Below are 23420 nucleotides of genomic sequence, written 5' to 3' on the forward strand. Positions count from 1 at the left end.
AAGAAAATCCAAAACAGTATTTTTCTTATTAATGAATGAAAATCCTTGAGCTTTCTTTGCTATTGATGTAAAAGTGTTTGCAGTATTAAAGTTCAAATGAACTTAAAGATATAATTTTTCTTGAAAAATAAAGTTTTCCTCTGGATAAAATCCATTAGTAATTAACATTGTTTTGATATCTCAGTGTTAACATTTTCCAAGGAAAATAAATCAATCTGTGAGAGAATAAAGTTAATCCATATAGTTTATATTTCAATGAAAATGGATGTAATGTTTCTCAACAATTAGGTAGAGCTTAAATTTACATTGAATTGTATTTTCTGAGGAAACGATTTACACTTTTGTTAAGATGAAAAGTAAAAAATAATTACTATGATTTTTGTCAATACTTGATTTGCAAATTCCTTCTTATTTAAAGTCAATACTTTATTCTCAATATAATATACTGAGAATTACTGCCAATGTTTTTATTCTTTTCATCCATGCATCTTAGTAAATTTATTTTTAAAAAAAATCAGGAAAGGTGTTGGAGTAGGAAACAGCAGAAACAGGTCTGCCTCAAAGGACAGCTGTACAAACAGAACTCCCTCCCACACAGGCTCCACAGAAAGCTTGCAGGTTTGGCAGTAAAGCTTAGATGCTACATTTTGATGCAAGTGTGGCAACCCTAGGTAGTTCTTCTGAATCTGCTGTGGAAGGAGAGAACTTGCCCTCCCCTCAATCTTTCCTAAATAAAGAAATTTAAAATTGTTTACAAATCCCAATTCAATTTACATAACTTCAGGATGTTAGGTAGGATCTCTAAATCACAAAAATAGCAAGAAAGAGAATAAACAAATGTACACAAAAGGAAAAAATAAATTAATTTCAAGGTTTCATCAGAAAACAATAACACAAAAGGTTAGTAGTGGAGAAATTGAGGGGAAACTTGCTGTAATAGATGTTAAAAAAAGAAAAGGACCTTATCAGCTTTAAATCAGCAGGGAATATGCAAATGAGCTCCCGCATGGCCAGACTCTAGGTCCTTCTCCTAAGTTAGATGAATAAATACAGAGACACCCTGACTGTGCTGCTGTGTGCTCTGAGAAGGTGCTCTAGAGATGGGCAGGAGGAGAAGCTTGTGCAGGGATAGAAACAAACCTTTTCAATATTTCATTTCCCACTGAAAATGTTAGAATGGTCATTTTAGTCAAAAATCTGCTGAAAATACTTCCCTGATTCAAATTCATCAGCCTCACATTTCTTACACAGAACACCAGCTCTTTACACATTCAAAGGGATAGGATTTTGTTTAGATGAATACATGTCCTTATCTGTGAGACAAAATGATTCAACTCAATGGTCTGGGATCTTCTCCCAGTTTCCTAGATTTTTTTTTTAATGTCTATAGAACAAACCTCTTATGACAGGAACACATATTTTGGGGGAGAGACATTAAAATTGTCTGTGTGGGAATGTCCACAGCTGTTCCAGTTGAATGGTTCCAGAATCGATTTAATAAGATGGATTGTAAGGGATAAATGAGATTAAAATTTAAAGGAAGGTCAGACATACTTATTGCTACTGTTTAATATAAAGGTCAGAGTCTGTAGGGCACCCATTGAGAATTTCATTACAGCGGCCTATAGTAAAAAGAAAGGTGTTTCCAACTCTCATGTTTATGTAAAACCAAGTATATCATTCAGAGTAAGACAGTAATTGCTTGAAGATAATATGAATGTTAATTCACATAAGGTTAGAACAAACAGAATATGTTCAATAACAATCTAAACAGCTGGATATAACAGAAACATATGATCTTTATGAAGAACTCAAGCTGTGGACTACTATACAAGTATCTTGATCTTGTGTATCATTGGTACTATATGTCTTTAAAAAGTCAGAAATACAAAGCAACTGAAGATCATTCAGTCACCAGCATGTTAACTTATTTTTATGCACCATTTTATCAACAATTAACTTTCCTCACTCACTGGTACTTACTTACATAGTAGATGCAAAAATGATTTCAAATGTTTAATGCCATATAGAAAGCATAAAAACAACAGATAGAAGAAATATCATGTGCTTTTATTTTATTGAACCCAGGGCTGAGATTGCCAGATTACTATATAAGTGAAAATGACGATTTACTAAAAAAGATGAGCAAAACCAGATCAATACATGTAATCTTGTACATCATTATATATATCCCAGGATCTTGTATATCATTTATGTACATCCCAGGATATCACTACCCATAAAGACAAAATAAATATGGCATGGGTTCTGACAAGATAAAGAAATTTTATATCGCAGCAATGAAACTTATATTCAACAATTATTTACTATGCAGTAAATAGTACCCATGGCCACAAAGGTAGAAAGATAAGCTGAGATTATTCTTTCTTTGTACAATTTGGGAACAACAAAAGCATGAGATGAATGAATTATTGAGGAAATGGACCAAAAGAGAGAACAATATATGTTTTCAAAGTAGGAGGAAAGATAGGTAGATCAGAATACAAATAGTAAGTGGGCAGAGGAATATGAACATGTGTGAGCACATGTATTAGCAAATTACACGATTGTCTAATGGATCAGATCCAACATTACTGACAATAAATCAACATTGAGGATCCATGAATACATCATTTTTAATTTGCATTTGTACTGTGTTTGCTGTATAAATAAGAGATCACATGTCACAGAATCAATCATAATGTTCATTTAGTGTAGCAGGTAGTAAGTATTTCTAACAGCCTCAGAAAAGGCATTAGAAACAATGGCAAAAAAATGATCATCTAAGTCCCTTTAAAATGTAGAATGCAAATATTTATTTAAATTGCTTTTAGGAAAAACTGCAAAGTGTAGGTGAAATATAAACTTGGAAAAAACCTGTCACCTCTTCTATTATAAATATGCTAAATTATTGGATTGCAACTTTAAAATATTTTCAGAGCAGACTAACAGAGAAATAACCATGTAAAGGTATTAGCAGTGTCTTATACCAACCAAAAGGGTGAAATAAAGGTGAAATTTTGAAAAAAGCATCAGTAAAATGTTACATAATTTAAATAAATTAAACTGTCAAAGTGAAATCAAAATTATTTTATGCATTTGTATTTATGCATATCAAGAATATCCAGAGTCCTTATTTTACTATTTCCCATACATGGTTGTAAACTTCTAAGAAAAGATGGATCTCACTTTGACAGTATGTCTTTATCTGTTGTGGTAGCTTGAATAAGAATGACACTCCTAGGCTCATATGTTTGAATGCTTCATACCCAGTTGGTGAAACTATCTGGGGAGGATTAGGAAATGTGGCCTTTTTGAAGAAAGTGTGTCACTGGGGGTGGACTTGGAGTTTTTAAAAGCCCACACCATTCTCATTTAGTTCTCTCTCTCTCTCTCTCTCTCTCTCTCTCTCTCTCTCTCTCTCTCTCTCTCTCTCTGCCTTGTGCTCTTAGTTATTGTTGAAGTGCTATACCTGCCTGCCTGTTGCCTGCCTGCTACTTGCCATGATGGTCATGGATTCACCCTCTGAAACTGTAAGCCCCCAATTGAAAGACCCCCGCTCCATTATGAGGACATGGGGCTTTGGGCCAATGAAATGCTCCCCCCCCCCCAATAACTTAGCCTAAGAAACGCCATTCTGAAGGAATCAAAAAAACAGGAGTTCACAGCCGTAGCTAGCCACCCGGCCTTGACAGAGATAACTATGGCCAGCCATCCAACCTTGAGAGAGATAACTGTGGTCGGCGGCCTTGGGAGAAAAACAGTTGAGTCAAATCAGGATATTTTATGGCTGGCCCCCTGGCCTTGAGGAATAAGCAGCTGGCCTGGGCAAGGCCAAATCAGCCACACACATACGACCCCAAGTTCACCCTGGCCTTCTTTGAAACAACCAATAGGGACCCTGTAACTATGCTTCTTGCTTCTGTAACCGCGCCTCTTCCTCTGGGATCCCATAAAAAGTCCCCCTTGCCCTAGGAAAGCGCGCAAGTCCTCCAAGAGACTTCGCCCCAGGTACCTGGTCTAAATAAACCCTCTTGCTTTTGCATCTGATCTGTGGTTTCGGTTTGTTCCTTGGGTTTGGGGTCTCTCCCGGAGGAAGATCTCAGCTGGGGGTCTTTCACAATAAACTCATTCTATAAGTCACCTTGGTCAAGGTGCTTTGTCACAGCAATCAGAAAGTAAATAAAACACTTGTAAACCACCTTTGAGTATGAACCTTTTAGTACACGAGTAAACAGCCATGCAAGGACTTCCCCATACTAAGTTCTGAGTCCAGCCAGTTATAAAACAACAACAACAACAACAACAACCAACCCCTAGAACCATCATTGCCCCAGGTGCAGGCCAGCAGAGAAGATTCCTGAGGGCAGGCATCCCCACCAACAGCCCCCATCAGACCAGACCCTGCATTCTACAAGACCCACTTCCTGTCCCATACCCACCCATCCATCTGAGATGTCAGAAGATCCCTGAGGCACAGAATCCACCTACTCTGATTGGACCGAGAGCTCTGATAAGAAGGACCAAGAGCAGCTCCTGAAACACAGGCACAGACAGAGTGGACCAAGAACAGCTCCCTCAGACACAGGCAACTCTTGCACGTATTGGAGGAAGAGATGGGTAGATGCCATTGCAAAAACACATAAAACAGCATAAAGAACAATATGGCACCACTAGAAACTACTGGTTCTACAACAGTTAGACGTAAACATTACAACATAGAAGAAACAGAAAAAAGCAACCTTAAAAAAAATTTAGTAAGATGATAGAGTCCTTTAAAGAGGAAATGAAAAATTCCCTTAAAGAAATTGAGGAATAGACAAACAAAAAATTGGAAGAAATCAACAAATCACTTAAAGAATGTCAAGAAAACCAAGAAAAGCAATTAAACATATGAAGGAAGCAGTTCAAAACCTAAAAATTGAAATAGAAACAATGAAGAAGATACAAATGGAGGAAATGATGGAAATAGAACATCTGAGAAAACAAACAGAAACTACAGATGCAAGCATAACCAACAGAATACAAGAGGGGGAAGAGAGAATCTCTGGCATGGGGGATACAATAGAGGAAATACATTCATCAATCAAAGAAAACACTAAAGCCAAAAAAGTCTTAACATAAAATGCCCATACAATATGGAACACCATGGAAAAAACAAAACTAAACAAAACAAAACTATTCACCTAGGACAACCAAAAACAACAAACATACAAAGGTCATGGTTATAGTAGAAGAAATAGGACCAAGCAAAACTCAAAGTTCAATTGCATTGATGAGAGACAGGAAACACATCAAAGAAAGATAGAAGTCTTGTGAATGATTTTCCACAACAAAATTGACTCTCTCTCTCTCTCTCTCTCTCTCTCTCTCTCTCTCTCTCTCTGTGTGTGTGTGTGTGTGTGTGTGTGTGTGTGTGTGTATGTGTGTGTGTGTGTGTGTGTGTAAAAACAAAGCTTTATGAAGACACTGTGTTCTTTGACTATAGAAAGTTATAAAATGAGAAACCCGAACAAAATAAAATTCAGAGGCAAAGGAATAGATGCTCATTAACACAGAAGAGAACTGTTCTGTTGGAGTTGCAAATCACATTGTCATGAAAAACCTACCATGGCCATGGAAATACTTCCTTTCTGAATGTGATGCCTGAGAGAATACAAACTGAATAAGAACTTTATGAAATAGAGATTCTATATGAAATATTCTGATTGTGAACTGTTTTACTCCTTTGAAAAGAACCTGAGTCAAGAGGGGCTTCACCATATGCTCTGTCTTCCAGGAAGTGCACAGCAATGTGCTGAGCAATTATTTGAGGAATTTAATGAGCTTTGACAGCTAGTCTTTAAACTCATGCCAGAAATTCCTGCTCTTTCTTCCACAGCAGGTTTTGAAACAGAATTATGTGACTAATTATATCAAATCTCTACCTTGTCACTAGCCACACAAGTCTATAGATAAAAGTATATAAGATAATAACTTCCACATGATATGTCAATATTATTTCATAACTTCTGTACCAGAATGTATAATCAAAATGATAGAGGATGAAAATAAAGGGATTGTTTTGTCCTGAAGCCATCTTAAATGTCATCTTTACTCAATTGCTGTGCCCAGTCCTCATCATGCAGCATATTTTGTTATAGAATCCTTGTATAGTTTACACCTTAAAACTAAAACTGAGTCAATTCTCTAATGCTTCCTGAAACATGTCCATGAATCATTTGATTATCTCAACCATTTCCTTAGTGTTCTACCACATAAGAAGCTCACACTGACAGTTTGGCCTTTATAGTAATATGTGGGGAAACTGAGTTTCTGTGAAAAACAAAGGCTATTAACATTGAAATGTCTCAGTGACTTGTCTCAAATGTCTTGGTGACTCAAGACTTTAATCCCAGCACTAGTAAGGCAGAGGCAGGCAGATCTCTATAAGTTCAAAGCCATCCTGGTCTCCAGAGTGAGTTCCAGGACAGACACGGTGGTTACACAAAGAATCCCTGTCTCAAAAACCAAAACAGCAAAATTAAAATGTCTCTGCTTGTATGATAATTCAGCTTGAAATATTCTTTAGTGTCTATAAGAGGCTGTGGGTATTTGTGAGGCTGAAATACTTTTTCAAACTTCTTAATGTGCAATGGTCTCTTTAAATTGCAACAAATATACATAGAAAAGAGGGATAGGATCTTGTTTCTAGATGAAAATAATTTAACTTTGGGGCAATTTATCTTTTATAGCATATTATGGGGCACCGCCAGCAGGCCACAGATGCACACCCTATGAGAAGCCTGAAGAGACATCTGTGAGGAGGGCAAATGAGTTAAACTGCAGTGCATTAATGAGGTGTCAATTACCCTATAGACGAATGCTTCAAATACCTATTAAAAAAGGAAAAATGTCCCCATGCAATTATTTTCTATGCGTGTTTAGTATTAAGAATTTTCATTTTACATATTCTCACTAAATAAATACATTGAAAGAAGGAAGGAGAAAGAGACAGAAGAGAGTCATGGGAAAGAAAAGGAGAGAGGACATGAGGTTATTGTGTAATGCAGAATAAGAGACAGATAATATTTAATATTAGCTCCATCAATAATTCAATATCCCCCTGATTTGAAGACAATTAAATTCAAATGTCCACATGAAAAATTTTCTTAGTAATTTTCTGCTTCCTTTCTAGTTTCTAATTTGTTCACCTCTGCCCCCCTCAAAGAAAACCATTATGAATCATGTCAGGACCAACAACACGAGTACTTATATTTCCTTGCCTCAGAGCTCAGGGACATTGAACAGTCATTTTTGATCATTGCTATGATTTTCATAATACAGGCCAAATAAAAATGCATCAACTGGCAAAGTCACATAAAAGCCAGGGCCTTTCCTTCAAAAACCTGCTATGCAGAGTTAGCCACAGTTTCCAATGACAGAGAGAACACCACATGGAATAAAATTCTTGAGACACTAACAGTCACATGAGTTCTCAAATGTTTGGAGAAGACAGATGTGTCTGTTAGGGAGGGCCTTTGAAAACTAAGCTTCCACAGTGTAAATGAGTCTCTAGATTTCTACCACCTTAAGTAAAGCATTTTATTGTTCATGTATTTAAATGTCACCTATTTAAAGAGATGCTGTGGATATTTAAACATTTTAGTTAGCCCTTAGTACTCAATATTTATGGAATTAATAAATAAGTTAAATTGTCAGTTAAATGATAAAGATGACAATATTATTGTTTGGAAAGCTGACACTTTTCTGTGATTCTGCTATTGTTTTTAACATACTAATATGTTTCATGGTAGATTATATTTTAAAAAGCAATGCATGCTATTGACAGGGTCTGCTTTATCACAGATCTGCTAAGAACCACAGTCCTGGATGCTCTGCTCTCTTTCATTTCATTTTTGATAGTCAATCAGTCTGAAATGGGAGAAATTAGACGTATTGCTAAATACCTAATTCAAATCTCAGGGAAAGCGATTTGGTATAATATCAAAGTAAAACTATCATTTTATGTATTTCTTTTTCCTTTTTCAGACACTTTAAAATTTGTATAAGGTTAGAATAATTGTTCCAAAGCATTTTGATATAGAAAGAATATAGAAAGCAATGGGCACAGAAATCAACCAAGTATTGGACACCACTGAAGTAAGAAACCAGAGAAAAGAAAAGAAAAAACTAAAGACATAGAGGTCATCATATTGTTAATATGATGAGCAATTAGTTTGTGATTTAATAATATACTCTAAGGAGTTTATTTATGTATGAATCTATGATGATATTTCAGAGATTGATAAAATTACTGACCTGATTTGGTGCAATTGACGTGTGTTTCATCGCTGAAGTCTCCACAGTCATTGTCACCATCACAGGCCCAATGCCCTGGGATACACCGGCCACTGGAACATCTGAACTGGTCATCAAAGCAAGAATGAACACAGCCCACCTCATCACTCCTGTCCCCACAGTCATCATCTGGAAAGAAGCACTAAAAGCTAGTAAAAACTCACTTTGTAGAACATTTTTTCTTACATTTATAACATTTTCTGTGCAGAATTTGCTTATGATTTTGGAAAAGGAAAGATACATTCATGACCAACATTTCTCAGGAACAGTCAGTAAGTCTCATTTTATACTCACATTACATCGCTTCTGGTTTAATAGCAAATACAGAACCAAGAGAAGGAAAGTACTGACTTAGATTTTGCAGCTTCAAATCTAGTTTGTTTATGAATAACTAGCCACCCACTAACTGCCTCTCTGCCACAAGGGTTAAGAGGAAAGTTGTGACTATGGGACTGTTAAGTGACACAGTGCAGTAGAATCATGGTGAAATCACTACTTGAAGCCACCATTTCTATGCCTCGGAACTTGTAGCTGTATCTTCCACCCAGTGCCTTTGTCTCTATGCTCTGACATAGCCATTTACTGCTCATTCCTCGCTGCTGCCTAATCAACTGGATTCATACATGGAAACTGTATGTTCACATTAGAAATGATTCATTCTCAGGACTGGCCATTGCAAAGACACTGGATTAAATGGAACTAAATGACATTGATTAATATATAACTCATTTGCCTGAATTTAGAACGACTTGGCATGATGATACAAGTACATACAAGTAAGTACAGGGAAGGAAAACATTACTTGTACATAAAAAGCAAGGTGACAGAGCTAAGATCATCTGAGTAATTGCATAATAATTCATAAACTGCCAAGGTTACATAAATGCTTAGGGAACCTAAAATTGTTCTGGTCATTTCCTTAATTGTTCCCTTTATTCATCTTTGTAGATTTAGTCTATGCCCAAAATAATATCTGAAAATGAAGCACTGTTCAAGCCCCATGGGACAAATATCATGCTCCATTATCCTTAACACTGATCCCCAGTGATGTGCCAGCTGCCCGCTCACCACTTTTCTTAGCCACTTTGCTGGGCTCTGCAAGCTTTGCTTGCAGACTCCCTTTGGAGGAAGCCAGGCAGCCCAGAGAGCTGGGCCCCGACCTGGTCAGTGCTGTGCAGTGAGCGCTTGGTACTTGCCAGTGTCACAGTGCCATCTGCTGCTGATGCATCTTCCACTCTTGCATACAAACTGAGTTAGCGGCTCGCAAGTTGGGAATTCTGTGAAGGATATAAGAGAGCCACTGAGAAATGTTGTATGGACTGTGCTTGGCTTGCTTTGTATCCATCTTACTACTGTGATCAGCACTCTTGTCCTCTACAAAGACAGAACAGACAGTAGAAGAGCAAGCACATTGACTCTAAGTTCTTCAAGACATGAGGTGACCAGACTTCAGTGTCTGAAAGGAGGGATTTCCAGCCACCACAAGCCTAGGAGAATCATCAGATGAAGTGCCACTAGGATTTATCATAGTTTCTGAAATACATGTTCAGGGCCAACCTTGTCTTGGTGAATGAGAGCAACCAGGGCTCTCCTGTGCTGCTACAAAACATTGCTTCTGTATATCCAGCTTCCTGGGCTTTTCTGAATACAGAGAGCCACACAGGGTTTTCAAGGGTAGCACTGACCTCTGAGGGATGCCAACAGTGTAAGGTGAAATTAATTTATCAACTAATGAAGTCAGTGCAGTTGCTACCATATGTTTACAAAGACTTTGACACAATCAATTTGAGTCTAACAGGGTGAGCAAAACCCCTGAAAAATAATTCAGGTTTTTAAAATGAAACTAAATCCATATAATAATAATAAATAGTAATAATGATAAAGGGCAAATAAAATATAAAGTACAATTAGCCATTTTAACATTTCAGTAATTCCAGAAGTTAGTACTAACATAATAAGAATGGATAATAATGAAAATTAAAAAAAATAGTAACCAGAGAAAAATTAATGTACTGAGGAGTTCAGACAAAAATTTGAACTGAGTGTTTTGCAGAGAAAAACAGTACTGTACCTGTTTATAGATGGTGGAAATTATTCACCTAAGGATTTGTGGATTTCTCAAAATTAGGCCTGTTATCTCAAGAAAATTTGAGTAGAGTCATATTAATGTTTTCTCTTTAAAGCAGCTTACTTAGAGTCTTAGAATATTTGATAGGGAAAAACTACAAATGTTATGAGTTATCTGTGGACTTTTAAAGAGATGTCTGAAATAAATGCTGGTTGAGCATGCTTACACTTGGGGTGGCCAAAATGCTTTATTTTATTTTATTTTTATCTAGCTAAATGTATACATATCTAGTAGCCACCTACCTATCTACTTGCAATTTTGAGTTTAGAATTTTGAGTACTACTTAATTTGGAGAAAAATTATGAAAACAAGCAAACCTACTATATTTACCAGCTCTAAAAGTTGAGAATCACTGATAACCGCAATTACTTTGGCCCTAAGGTATCTATGGCTCAGAAAAGTCCCATGTGCCCATGATCACCAATGTCTCCCAACATTGGAATTCTCTTCCTTAAAGCTGTTTTCAACATATTTTATTAGTAATTTTCTATATCATTTCAATTTTTATCCTTAACCTATTCAAATTGGCATTTTATTTTCTTTATATTACAAATTGCTTCCATATGAAAATGAATACACTTCTGAATTTTACCAGACATGAGTTCTCAAATATTTCCATTATTTTAGTATTTGGCTCCCAATTTCTTTTATAATTCCATCATTGGCTAAGGCAGGGACAGGATGCTTCCTGGGGCTCACACATAGAAATCCTAGCATAAAGGAATGTTTGTCATCCCAGCTCTAAGTGGGACTAAGGTTAGAAGTTTCCTGGGCTTGCTGGTCAGCTGGCCTCATCTACTTGTTGAATTCTAGAACTGTGAGGAACCTGTCTCCAAAATATGAAGATCTAAAGTTGACTTTAGTTAAACACACACACATATACATGCACTCACTTCATACATACATACATGTACACATTTGTCACCACAAAAGTACCCACATGTGCATGCCCAATGAGAGAGAGGGAAAGAGAAGGGAAGGGAGAGGAAGAGGGAGAGAGAGAGATAATGCTTGTCATAAAACCAGAAACACGGGGACATCAATATGATTCAAAGAATATGGTGAAAAAGAAATTTCCGCAGAAAAAAAGGAGGTAAATATGATTCAAAGCTAACTCTGGAAGTCAGACCTGCTGACATAGGCCAACAGCCCAAATACTTAAATGGTGTGGTAGGAGAATCAGGAAGTCAAAGCCAGCCAAGGATGAGAGGGAAGATCTTGCATTAAAAAAATTGAGAAATAAATGAATAAATCTAAAATCAAATCAACCTTCAGTTTCTTAGAAAATCCATACACCTTCTGCTCACATAGCACATAACATGAACACACACAATATGTATATTGTTTCATGATGTCCTCAAATCCATGATCCCTCTGCCCCAGCCTCCTGAGGGCTGTGACTACAGTGTGTTTCCCTTTCCTACTTTCATATTAACATCAATTTAATATTTGAAATGAGTATCTAAATAGTCTAGTTCACCTTTGTTTATGTGTTTTGCTAGAATATTCTATGTATTTTTATGTTTGAAAAAGAATTAAGTATAATAAATGTGCCTTTCTTGACTTTATGTAAATACAGCATCCTGAAGGCTATTAAGCAGTAAAATTTAAAAAGTTTGACACATAAGCAAATCCTGATGTCATTCCTACATCACAGAACCTAGAGGCTAGGATAAGTGGAAGAACTACCATGTTAAATCTTAAAATGATTCTACCCACATGTGCATGCTCAACGAGAGAGAGTGAGAGAGAGATATGTGTCTAATGTATAGTCCATTTTAGGAGGAATAAATGAAATATACTGGCTTTCATTTGGCACAGGGTAGAAAAACACATATCCCTAATTTCTTTTTATCTTACCACTAGTGCCCAACAGAGACAGAAATGATGTCTATTTACAGTACACACCTTACCCTAAAACATGAATTACAGCTAAAGCTTCTTGAATTTAATATTTCCCTTTTTCATATTAGTTTTAACACTTGAAATTAGTATCTAAATATTCTAGTTCACTTTTGTATTATATTTTAACAAAATATTGTTATGAATTTTTATTTTTGACAAATAAATAAATAAATAAATAAACTTGACTTCATATAAATATACTTTGACTTTAAATCTTTCAATGCAAATTGTAGGACATTTAGAAACATTTAATGATTAATTCTGTAAAAGACAGAAAGTACAAATCAAAATGACTCACATTTTATCCTGTTCCAGTTACAGTGAGGAAAAGAAAACTGTATTTTATCTTGGTCACCACTTTAACTACATAAAACAGTTTATGGATCAATGGGCTGCTAATTTTTTTTAATTGTTCCAGGTAGTTTGCTCAATTTGTGTACTTTATTTTTTTCTTAAATTTTACTAGCGTGTTATATGAATGTCATTCTGTAAACAGCTACAATTTCTCTTTCAAGGAGCTTCTATTTGTCTAGTGTATACAGTTTAGCAGTGGTTCCCAAGGACATCATTTTCAGATGTGTTTTTGTTTATTTTCTGCCTCTTACCTAGGTATCTCCTTCCTTCCCTCTAAAAAAAAACTAGCGAAGAAATTTTTGTTGAAGTCTCAAAATCCTGTAGCCCATAGTCTAAATGATGGAGCAGACCTTTATTACCAAGCCTATGGGAGTATACAGGTATTCATGTGAAATTAGATGAAAAAGTAATAATATTACAGGAATCCAGGTTTAGAAAAGTGATGCCTTAAGTTAAGGAGACTGCAATTACTCCACCTTTACTGTTAATACTTGGCAACTGGAGGGCTAAAATTGTCATTTCTAAATCCTGAGACTTAAATAATACACCTCACCTTAGGATACTTCACAAGAGCAGCAAGGGCAGAGGAAATTGGGAATTACTGTGACTTATATCAAAACGCTTTAGTTTTTCATTATACTGCCACCATCATTACCAAGAATGTTTAATGATACCACAGAAGAGGAAGATTTGGGCAAGATCAAATGTTAACATTCTTCATTCTGTCTTTTGTTTGAAATCTGAGTTTTACCTGCTATAATGTATATAATTATCTGTTGGTATGAAAACTGAAATGGTGCTTCTGAAAGTTACTCATGTTGGACTGTAACTACTGAAGACACTTTTCAGATATCACTGTTAACTGTGGCTCCCAAGGAGCAGGACTCAAATCGAACAGATTACTTATTTTTATTGCTCTTACTTCACTTTGACATCAGTCTTGTTATCTCAGTAGTCCTCTTCGTTAGATTGGTCTGCTTAGCTATATACTTATGATGTCTATAAAATGATTTGGTGATGCAGAGCAGTTGTTACATGGGTGGCTTTTGTACTTTGTAGCATGAACTGCTTTTTACTTAGAGGCCAATTGCTATTTGGTACTGTTTAATGTAGATTAAATAAATGACTTAAGTAAAATGAGAATAGTTAGTACATATGTGAAATTTAGTTTTCTAGAAGACAGACATAATAGATACATTTTAAAGTTATACACATATTTAAATATTTAGAGCTAACATAGTTACCACATGATACATTTTTAATTTGATTTATTCCATAGGTCAGATTTTAAAATATCCAATGATATAAACACCTTGTAGTATAAGTGTAGTGCAATATTTTATGTTTCTTATTACTTTTATTTTTACTTTCTATCTTTCTTCCTTTTTGGGTAGTGGGAGTGATAAGGGCATAGGTGTAACTCTTTTCATAAATACTACAAGTTTTGTACAAAGATAATCCTGGATTGAGATCCTGGCCTTATGAGTAATTAATGGGTGGCCTTATGTACTTACTTAGTGTCTCTGACCCTAGATGATTAATGTGCACAGTAAATGGGAAATATTGCAAAAGTCCATTCATTCAAGATTTGTATTTAGAGCTTTATTACATATAGAGTTCTAGGTTATAGACATAGATTGTGGAGAATGAATGAATGAATACCCTCGGCACAGGAAACACAAACTGCAGAAAATCTAGTTGGAAAAATATTTGGAAGGTGATTAAACAAATGACTTCAAAACTATCAAATAATTGGTAGCATAAAGGTGGTGCAGATGATATGCTAGACTGGGACTTTTCAGTGTTATACCCGGTTCAGAAGCATTCTCATTCAGTCCAAACAGTGCTGGGCAGTGACAGTCTAAAGGGGAAGCAGCAGACACTGCCTTTGGGCTGCCAGAGGGCTTTTTGGATACAAGTATTTAAGAAGTTATATGAGATACAAAGCGGTTCATTAGAAGGTGAGCTTCAGATGATTTTGTTCAGCTGTAGGCTAACAGGAGTCCTGAGTGCATTTCAGGTGCCCTTACTCTACGTTGTGGTTGATCTGCAGGCCGAGCATATGACATGCACTTCTGGGTTACAGTGTTTTCAAGTCAGAGTGCAGTTGTCAGAATGTGCCCATCAAAAGCTAAGGACAATCTGTGTTCCTGCGAATCACAGAAGCTTCAAGAGTCACTTTGGGTGGTTTTAACCTTCTTCTGAAAGAAGGGACATAAAGGTAATGTGAGTGAAATATTCATGTTAAAACAGGTCAACAGGAGGGAAGACATTGGAACATTCTAGATCAAACAAGACTCAGACCTCAGAAGAAACTAAAGTGAAAGTACATAGATACTTGGAGAAAGTGAAAGAAGTAAATAAACTTCAAAGGGGAAAGGGGGGGCACCTTTCTACATGTGATGGAACAGGCTTTAGAGAGCTTTAGGAGCAATCAGTGTTTACAAGGCAGAACCCTAGAAGTAAAAGAAGGGACATGGGAGTGTGTAAAAGACAAAACAAACAAAAGTTTGGGAAAAACAGTAAGTTATTCTAGCAGTAGAATAGCCACAAAAGAAATAAATAGCAGATACTTTAATGTGTTTCCTAAAGTATAAAAATAGAAGAGAGTGGAAAGGGCGCTCAAAAATTAATGAGTGAACTATGTATTTGTTTGATGCTTGCATATATGAGATTATATTTTGTCTATAAATGGAGAACTTTGAAAATCAATGTCAATATAGAACAGGACACAATACTTTAATTCCACTTAAGATGTGGATCACAGCAAGAACCTAGTGTGTTGAAGGTGTAACCCTAGCTTATTATTAGTATTGCCCCCTAGCGTAAACAATGTCAACTTAGAAAACTAGACTGTGAGTGAAGAAATAAAATGGTCTCTCCTGGAAATTAATAACCATCTAATTATTTCACAATCCTACTTTACGACTTGAAAAAAATTCCCAGGTGAAAAAATTAGGTAAAAGTTAATCTAAGGCTTTTAATAAAATTTTAATAAAATGTATCAGAGAGCTCACAGAATATATGGCTATACGCAGCCACACAGGAACACCACAAAGGTGCAAACATAATACCAAACTATACATGTTCTCAAAATTCAAAATTCAAAAACAATAAATTTTATAAAATTATAGAAAAGGTAATGAACATTTTGGTCAATAAAGTTCAACAGACTTAACAAAAAACAGATATTTAAACATTAAATACATTTGTAAAGATTACTGATTGAAATCAGATAAATAATATAAGAAATTCAGATAATATTTATTTAAATGGTTAAGATAAAAATAAATACTCTAAGAAGTAAAGGCAGCCGGGGGTGGTGGCACACGCCTTTAATCCCAGCCCTTGAGAAGCAGAGGCAGGGTGATCTCTTTGAGTTCAAGGCCAACCTAGTCTACAGAGTAAGTTCCAGGACAGGCTTCAAAGCTATACAGAGAAACCCTATCTCGAAAAATCAAAACTCCAACCACCTCCTCCCAAAGAAAAAAAAGGGAAACATGAAACGAAAACAATTAGGATATTTAAAAATGAAAATGAAGTTTTGGAAATACAAGTTGAAAGAATGAGCTAAATTAGATTTTAGTATATTGAAGGATTGGATTATATTTTGAAAGTAGCTTTTTCATACATTTAAGGCTTTTTCACACTTTCTCAGTTTTTGTTAATTCACTTCCTATCCCCATCCATGCCTAAACCATTTGCTCTCAGTTTCCACCCCTCTTCTTTCATATTGAGAAATAATAGTTCAAGTGGAGCTACTTCAAATGAATAGACAATGCTGTAGTCTAATACATTTAAATAAAGAATAATACCTGAAGTTGGGAGGGAGTCATGTAGGAAGATACGGGGGATTAGGAAGAGGAAAATAGGGAGTTGGATATGATAATATTTCAATGTATATGTGAAATAAATGCTGAAAGAATAAACTTTAAAAATGAGAGCCGGGTGGTGGTGGCACACGCCTTTAATCCCAGCACTCAGGAGGGAGAGGCAGTCGGATCTTTGTGAGTGCGAGGCCAGCCTGGTCTACAGAGTGAGTTCCAGGAAAGGTGCAAAGCTACACAGAGAAACCCTGTCTCGAAAAACTAAAAATAAATAAATAAAAAATAAAAAATAAGAAAAAATGAGAATGACTGAAGTGAACAAGCTAAAGAGATCAGCATATCTGCATAGTGAAGAATAAAAAGAAATAAAAGAGATAAAGTGTCATGGCAATAAAACTGAAAGTTCCAAAACCATGGTAGAGAAAAATTGGAAAAAGTCATATCAAAATACTTCCTCCATGTACATATTAATTAAGATTCAGGAAGAACAATAGTCAGCTCACAGATGAAACCCAGCAGAAAGGCAAGAATAGCAAGAACCAATTCATGAACTGGATTTGACTTGCAAAGATTTCACAGTATTAAATCAGAAGAAACAAATCTACTTCCTCCAGTAAAGGCATGTGAGCTTTTAGAAAGTAATTCACTCCCTTTCTTAAAGCAAATGGAGAGCTGAAGGGAGGTAAAGGAGACAGAAAAAAAAATTACAGGAAAACCAAGAAATAGCCTGAGACTGAATACTAGAAGAAAGCATCTGGTCAGTGGTATGGGAGCTGCTTAGATATGCTAATAACGGTGTTTTGCCCATCTAAGGAAAACAACATCCCTGAAAAGCTTGGACAACAATTATGGGAGGAGTTTGGGGGGAAATAAATGTATGAATTTGAAGTCCTAGGTAAATGGATGGAACAGAACATGAATGTATAAAATCATATACATTTTCTGTGAAATGTAAAGACTGCAGTGAATCAGTATGCCAACTGTAAGCAAAGCTTAGCTTTGTTGATGGCAACTTCTGCACATGAGTGAATATTGATGCATTAAAACTTGGGACATGAAAACTGAAATCTTACGGCCTATTCATGTGCTGTTATTACTACTAATATCAATGTTTATTACTATTACTATTATTATTATTATTTATTCACATTTCAGTGAAATAAACATTTTCAAACCTAAAGAGACCATATCTAAAAGCGGCACCTCTTCCTGTAAACAACAATGATTGGTATTAAAATAAATCCATGCTCAATTCAACTCTAAAGCCAGTAAACAATATAGTCATATTTGTAATTCTAAGAAATGATTAAAGAAATTAGTTTCAGTAAAGGTTAAAAAAATCAATAAAATGTAGCAGATAAATAATTATTATCTAATATACATTCATATTAAAGCAAAAATATACATGGATTGATTATCTCATGTAAATTAATCTTGTCATGTGGTGTAAGGCCATATTTCTGGAAATTTTCTTCTTTGGTGCGTGTGTGTGTGTGTGTGTGTGTGTGTGTGTGTGTGTGTGTGTGTGTGCATATATCACATTCTCTAAGAGAAAAAGAGTGAAAACTTTTTATTGTGAGATAACGTCCTTTGAATTAATAACAATTAAAATTAATAAGCTGCACAACATTAGGTCATGTTATTTTCTCATACTAATCCTAACACAGAAAGAATTCATTGTAGCTGTGTGTAGGCAGAAGAAATCCATTACCCAGCATGCTTTGTTATCAGTTTCATTGTTGCTAATTTAAAAATTTGGGACTTTTTAGAGCAAAGAGACTTTAGAGCATATAGGGACCTTTTTAGAGATGGACTTCAGAGCACATTAGAACTTCTTGGAGCAAAGGTTGTGAGAAGGGACTCCTGGGTCTGTGATCTATGGTTTATTGGAAAGCTCAGATCACAATTCTGGTCTTACACTGTTCAGGCATTTCCATTTTTTTCCATGCACTGGGAAAGCAAGCAAGTCAGGCATGACTGCACGTACTTGAAATACCATTTACATGGCAGCCCAACGTAGGGACATTCACAGCCAGACTAGGAGCAGTGCTCCCAAGTCTGAGGGAATGGGTGATCCAGTGAGAGTAAGGGACTTAGAAGAAGGAGTGAATGGTACATCTAAGAGACTCTTCTTCACTTAACAAAACAGGTAACTGCTTTCTTTACAGTGCCAGTACTGGACTGAGACACAGTTATGATTATAAAATGTATTCTGTTCCTATTTGAATTGAGGTATGTTAAAGATTGAACCCTGAGCCCCATACACTTACTTTCTAGACCTTCATCTTCAGCTTTGTACATGGCTTCACAGGTCTCATTCTTATCCACTCTAGCTCTAGAACTTTCCCTTCACATATAAAATCAACATAAAAGTTCTCAACAAGCTATTATGGATCCTCACACTATCCAAATCTGGCTTCAAATTAGTCTGCCCAATTGTGCATGAGAATGATTAAGGCTGGTCTGCTAAGAAAAATGGTTCCATGAAAGCTGAAGAGGTGGCTCAGTGGTTAAGAGCACAGGCTTTTCTTATGAAGGAACTGAGTTTTGTTGCCAGAATCACACCAAGTGACTCACACCTGCCTGTTACTCCAGCTCCACAGTAATCCAATGCCTCTGGTCTCCTTGGGGCCTTCATTCACATGTACCCACATGCGGATACATGTACATACGTACACAATTAAAAATAACAAAACCTTATATTTTTAGGGGTCCAATCCACAGGAAGGCAGTAGTGCTAACCCTCATCATGCATGATGGTTTGCTCAAGACAGCTGGGTGTAGACCAGGGTGACATGGAATTGGCAGTTATCTTTATACAATTATAGAACACAGCACTTTTCCTTATTTGTAAAGTTTCATTACAAAAAGATAGACATCAATTAGAGCTTCAAACCTGCAGTGTACCCAATCTGTGACAACTGACATATGAAATGATAGATTTATATTGCCACTGCAATATTCATAGATAGACCATCAACTCAATCATTATGAAAATTTTTTATGTAAATATATTATGGATCAATGCTTGTGAAAGGGATCAAACTCTGGGTGTTGATCACTATTGGGCAGACTTAGGTACATAAGGCATTCATTCATTTAATTGTTTGTTATATTTTTTGAGATAGAGCCTCTCTTGAGTCCATGGTGGTTGGAAGTTACTATGTAGACCAGGGTGACATGGAATTGGCAGTTATCTTCCCAGCTATTCCTCCCAAGCACTGGTATAAGGAATGTACCACTTCACTTAGCATGCACAGTGGGGCCTGGCAAGGACTTGAAGAGGTTGTGATACCTCAGTAAAAACCCCCACTCTATCCCCTACAGACAAAGAGAAGCTTAAACCAGGATTCCTAAGTGTAGATAAGAACTTAGACCCCTTTTCCCCAGGTGGCTGTATCTGCTACAGGGACTTTGGAAAACAGTCAGGATATTCGACCAAAAGACTAAAAAGGGAGGCGGGTTAAAATAAATTATATGGTCTGTGCCTTTAAGAACTAGCCTCACAAAGAAAGGGGAGGCTCCTTCCAACCTCCCTGCTGTGAGTGAGAGGTTTGGAAGAGCCTCCCTGGAGACTTGTAAACTTAGAAAACACCTTACTTTTGCATTCTGTACCTAAAAGTCTTCAGTGGTGGCTTTGGGGACTGTGATCTAGGCCAGGCCAGTTTCAAGTCCCCAGAAATGATGGCGCCAGCCCCAGGAACAAAAGAACAGAGTCAGGATGTCTGATGGTAACCAATTAACCACGAGATGCCCCTCTCCAGAGATAACAAAACCAGACCCCGGAGATGAGTTGTAAAACTCCTGACAGGACAAACAGATAAGATAAAGTCCAGGCCCGGGAAAAACTTGACCAATCAAGGATGGACCCGTACTAACCCCCTCCCCTCTAAGAAATTTTATGGGTTTTGCCTATAAAAACTAACTTCCCCAAGAAAGAGGGACTCCTCCCTGCCTCACTGTATTGGGTGTAGGAATGAGTCCCTGTGCTGTTGCATTCTGGACATCCAAAGGTCTACGGTGGTCTCTCTTGGGGGTCACAATCTGGGCATAACAGAGGTCATTTTAAATTGACTTAGGGAAAAACATTATTATAGATAGTAACCTAGTAATGGAATCAGAGAACAGAAGAAAGAATAGTGCTATTAACTAACCATCAATAGAGGTGTGACAGTTTCCCTAAATACTAGATTTGATGTTGGAAGTGCATGCATTTCCTGTTCAGTCCTCATGAGAACAACAAGTAAGGTTTTGTGAATGAGTGTGAGTGAGAATGAGTGTGTGTGTGTGTATGTGTGTGTGTGTGTGTGTGTGTGTGTATGAGAGAGAGAGAGAGAGAGAGAGAGAGAGAGAGAGAGAGAGAGAGAGAACATGCACACAGTGTACGTGTACCTGTGTGTGCATGTCTGAATTCCAGAGAGGTTATACACATGTGCTGCTCTATTACTCTGCTGTACTCTTTTGAAATAGGGTTTGTCACTGAGCCTGCAGCTGGGCAGGCAGCCACCATGTCCCAGTGATCTTCCTAGCTCCACCCTCCACAGCTCTGGGATTACATATGTGGCCAAAGGTGCAGGAATACGATCTCAGGTCTTCATGCTTGTCCAAAAAGTGATAGGAATCCACTAAGCCATCCCCTCAGCCCAGGTATTTCTTTATTATTTTTCTTTATATGAAAAAGTAAATACATTTCAAAGAAATTAGTTTCCTTCAAAGTTATTCTTATGATAGCAAAATACAAATAAGAATACATAAAATATGGAATGAAATTAATAAGATAGATCAATATATCAGTCTACTTACCCATCAGAAGAAATTTATATGTACCAAATAAAAATGCAAATATTTCTTGTATTCATAAAGGAATTTCATAAGACTACTATTCTTCAGTGAAGGAAAAAGTCACAATACATGCCAAAAAAGTATAATTATAGACTTTATTTCATATCACAATTAAATAACATCTTTATCTGAATAGAAGAAAATCATAAATGATTGACATGTATTCTTGAATGTACAAATATTTTGAAATAAATTTATGAAGCTTATCATTAGCAAATATAATACTAATTAACTTTTGTAGTTACATGTAACTTGAAATACCTGTTTGAAATGTTCAGTGTTCCACACATTCCCTTCCTTGTTTTATTAATAGAGTTTTATCACTGATTTTTGGAATACCCAGATATAACCAGTTTTACATTAGTATGACAATATAATGTTACTTTCTATAAATGTATATACTATGTTCTACGCTTGTAATTTATTTGGAAAATTTAAAACTTTTGTGTTACATAGATATTCTAGTGAGGAAGAAATGGAGAGAAATGCATAATTTTAAAACTTAATCTCTTTTTATAGCTTATTTTAAATTTTTATTTTAAAAATTGGAAGTGCCAACATGAAAAATTGCCTGAGAGCTAAAGATGGCTGTCATTTTGATAGTGAAATGAGTAAGGTACAATGACTACCCCTTTCTGTTCATAATTGGCCACATCAGATGGAGGTGCATTTTCTACTTACTGAGTGTCCCCCTAGGTCTTTGTTCTAACCTTTCAGGGCAGAAACTTTGTCCTTTCACCTTCCTCAGGCACAGTGCTAGACTTAATATAATTTCAGCTTGTGTCCTAAGAAAGTAGTTCTGGGGAGGAGATCGAATCTGCCCTTGAAGCCTTGCAAGGCAATTAAAAGAAGTCAGATCCTGGCTCCATAACTTTCTGGGGGATTTCACTTTCACTGCTTTCAGATGTGCTCAAATTCTGGAAGACTTTCATTCATGAAATGAGCAAGAACTAGAAAGTCAAATCAGTACAGCTTGTCTGCTACATGAGATGCCAAAATTTGGAGCCCTTGCTCTAGGAATGTGAGGTGAGAAGAACAATTTTGTTTTGTAATCAGGAGTGGTGACATCTCTAATGACTGAAGGAAATGGGGGGCTAATGCTACTCAGCTGCTGCAAAAGGGACCTAGGCACCATATTTGGGAGCCATTTAAAAGCAAACTGGCCCCTAAAAAGCATTATGTTTGGAAGCAGGTGTGGTAGCACACAGCTTTAATCCCAGCACTCTAGAGGCAAAGGCAGGGGAATCTCTTTGAGTTTGAGCCCAGCCTGGTCTACATAGTGAGTCCAGGCCAGCCAGGGCTATTGCCATGGGGGCTATGGATAAAGCCTGCATAGAGAGACCCATCTTAAAAGGTGGGGGCAGATGAAGCAGGCTGACCAGCTGATGGCAAGAGAAAACAAAATCCTTGAAGTCATTGTTTGATCTACACAATGAGCCACAGAGGTTCAAAATTAATAAAGCCATGTAAAAATATTGCTTAGGAGAGAAGCAGTATATTAAGACCTATTCACAAGAAAGACTCTGGCATTGATGACAAACTGCATTGACAGAAACATACTGGGAACTTCTGAGTTAAATATGAACACAGACTGTTTTCAAGATTTTACCTCCACAAGACAAAACTGCAATTTCCTGGATCAATAAAGGGTTTCAATGTGAGGGTTTTTAACATAATAAATTTAATATTGAGAGAAATGAAGACTGAGAAATATTTATGGAAGTGTACCTGCTGGTTTGTTTGTTGTTGCTGTTGTTTTTGTCAATTTGACACAAGCTAAAATTTGGGAAATGGAAACTTAATTGGGAAAGTGCCTACATCAGGCTTCCTGCATTAAAGAACAAAGGACATTTTCTTTTTCTTTTACATACCAATCACAGATCTCTCTCTCATCCCTCCTCCTGCTTCCCCTCCAGTCATCCCCCGCCCCCACCCTGCCACCAACCCCCATCCCCTCCCTTGAAAGGGTAAGGACTACCATGGGAAGTCAGCAAAGCCTTTTCCTTCATATGAGAAGGATCAGC

General features: G+C 36.5%; 1 protein-coding gene across 1 annotated transcript in view; it reads right to left on the reverse strand.

Moving 5' to 3' along the window:
- Lrp1b (LDL receptor related protein 1B) overlaps nucleotides 1-23420 on the reverse strand; it is a 1955528-nt gene that overhangs the window by 751713 nt on the left and 1180395 nt on the right. Inside the window, exons 19-20 of the mRNA XM_042275227.2 lie at nucleotides 9537-9617; nucleotides 8302-8469 (exon numbers count right to left, since the gene is read on the reverse strand). Coding sequence (XP_042131161.1) covers nucleotides 8302-8469; nucleotides 9537-9617 — 249 coding nt within the window. The remainder of the gene's footprint in view (nucleotides 1-8301; nucleotides 8470-9536; nucleotides 9618-23420) is intronic.

Source organism: Peromyscus maniculatus, chromosome 4 (genome assembly GCF_049852395.1).
Source record: "Peromyscus maniculatus bairdii isolate BWxNUB_F1_BW_parent chromosome 4, HU_Pman_BW_mat_3.1, whole genome shotgun sequence".
In the NCBI taxonomy this organism is placed as follows: Eukaryota; Metazoa; Chordata; class Mammalia; order Rodentia; family Cricetidae; genus Peromyscus; species Peromyscus maniculatus.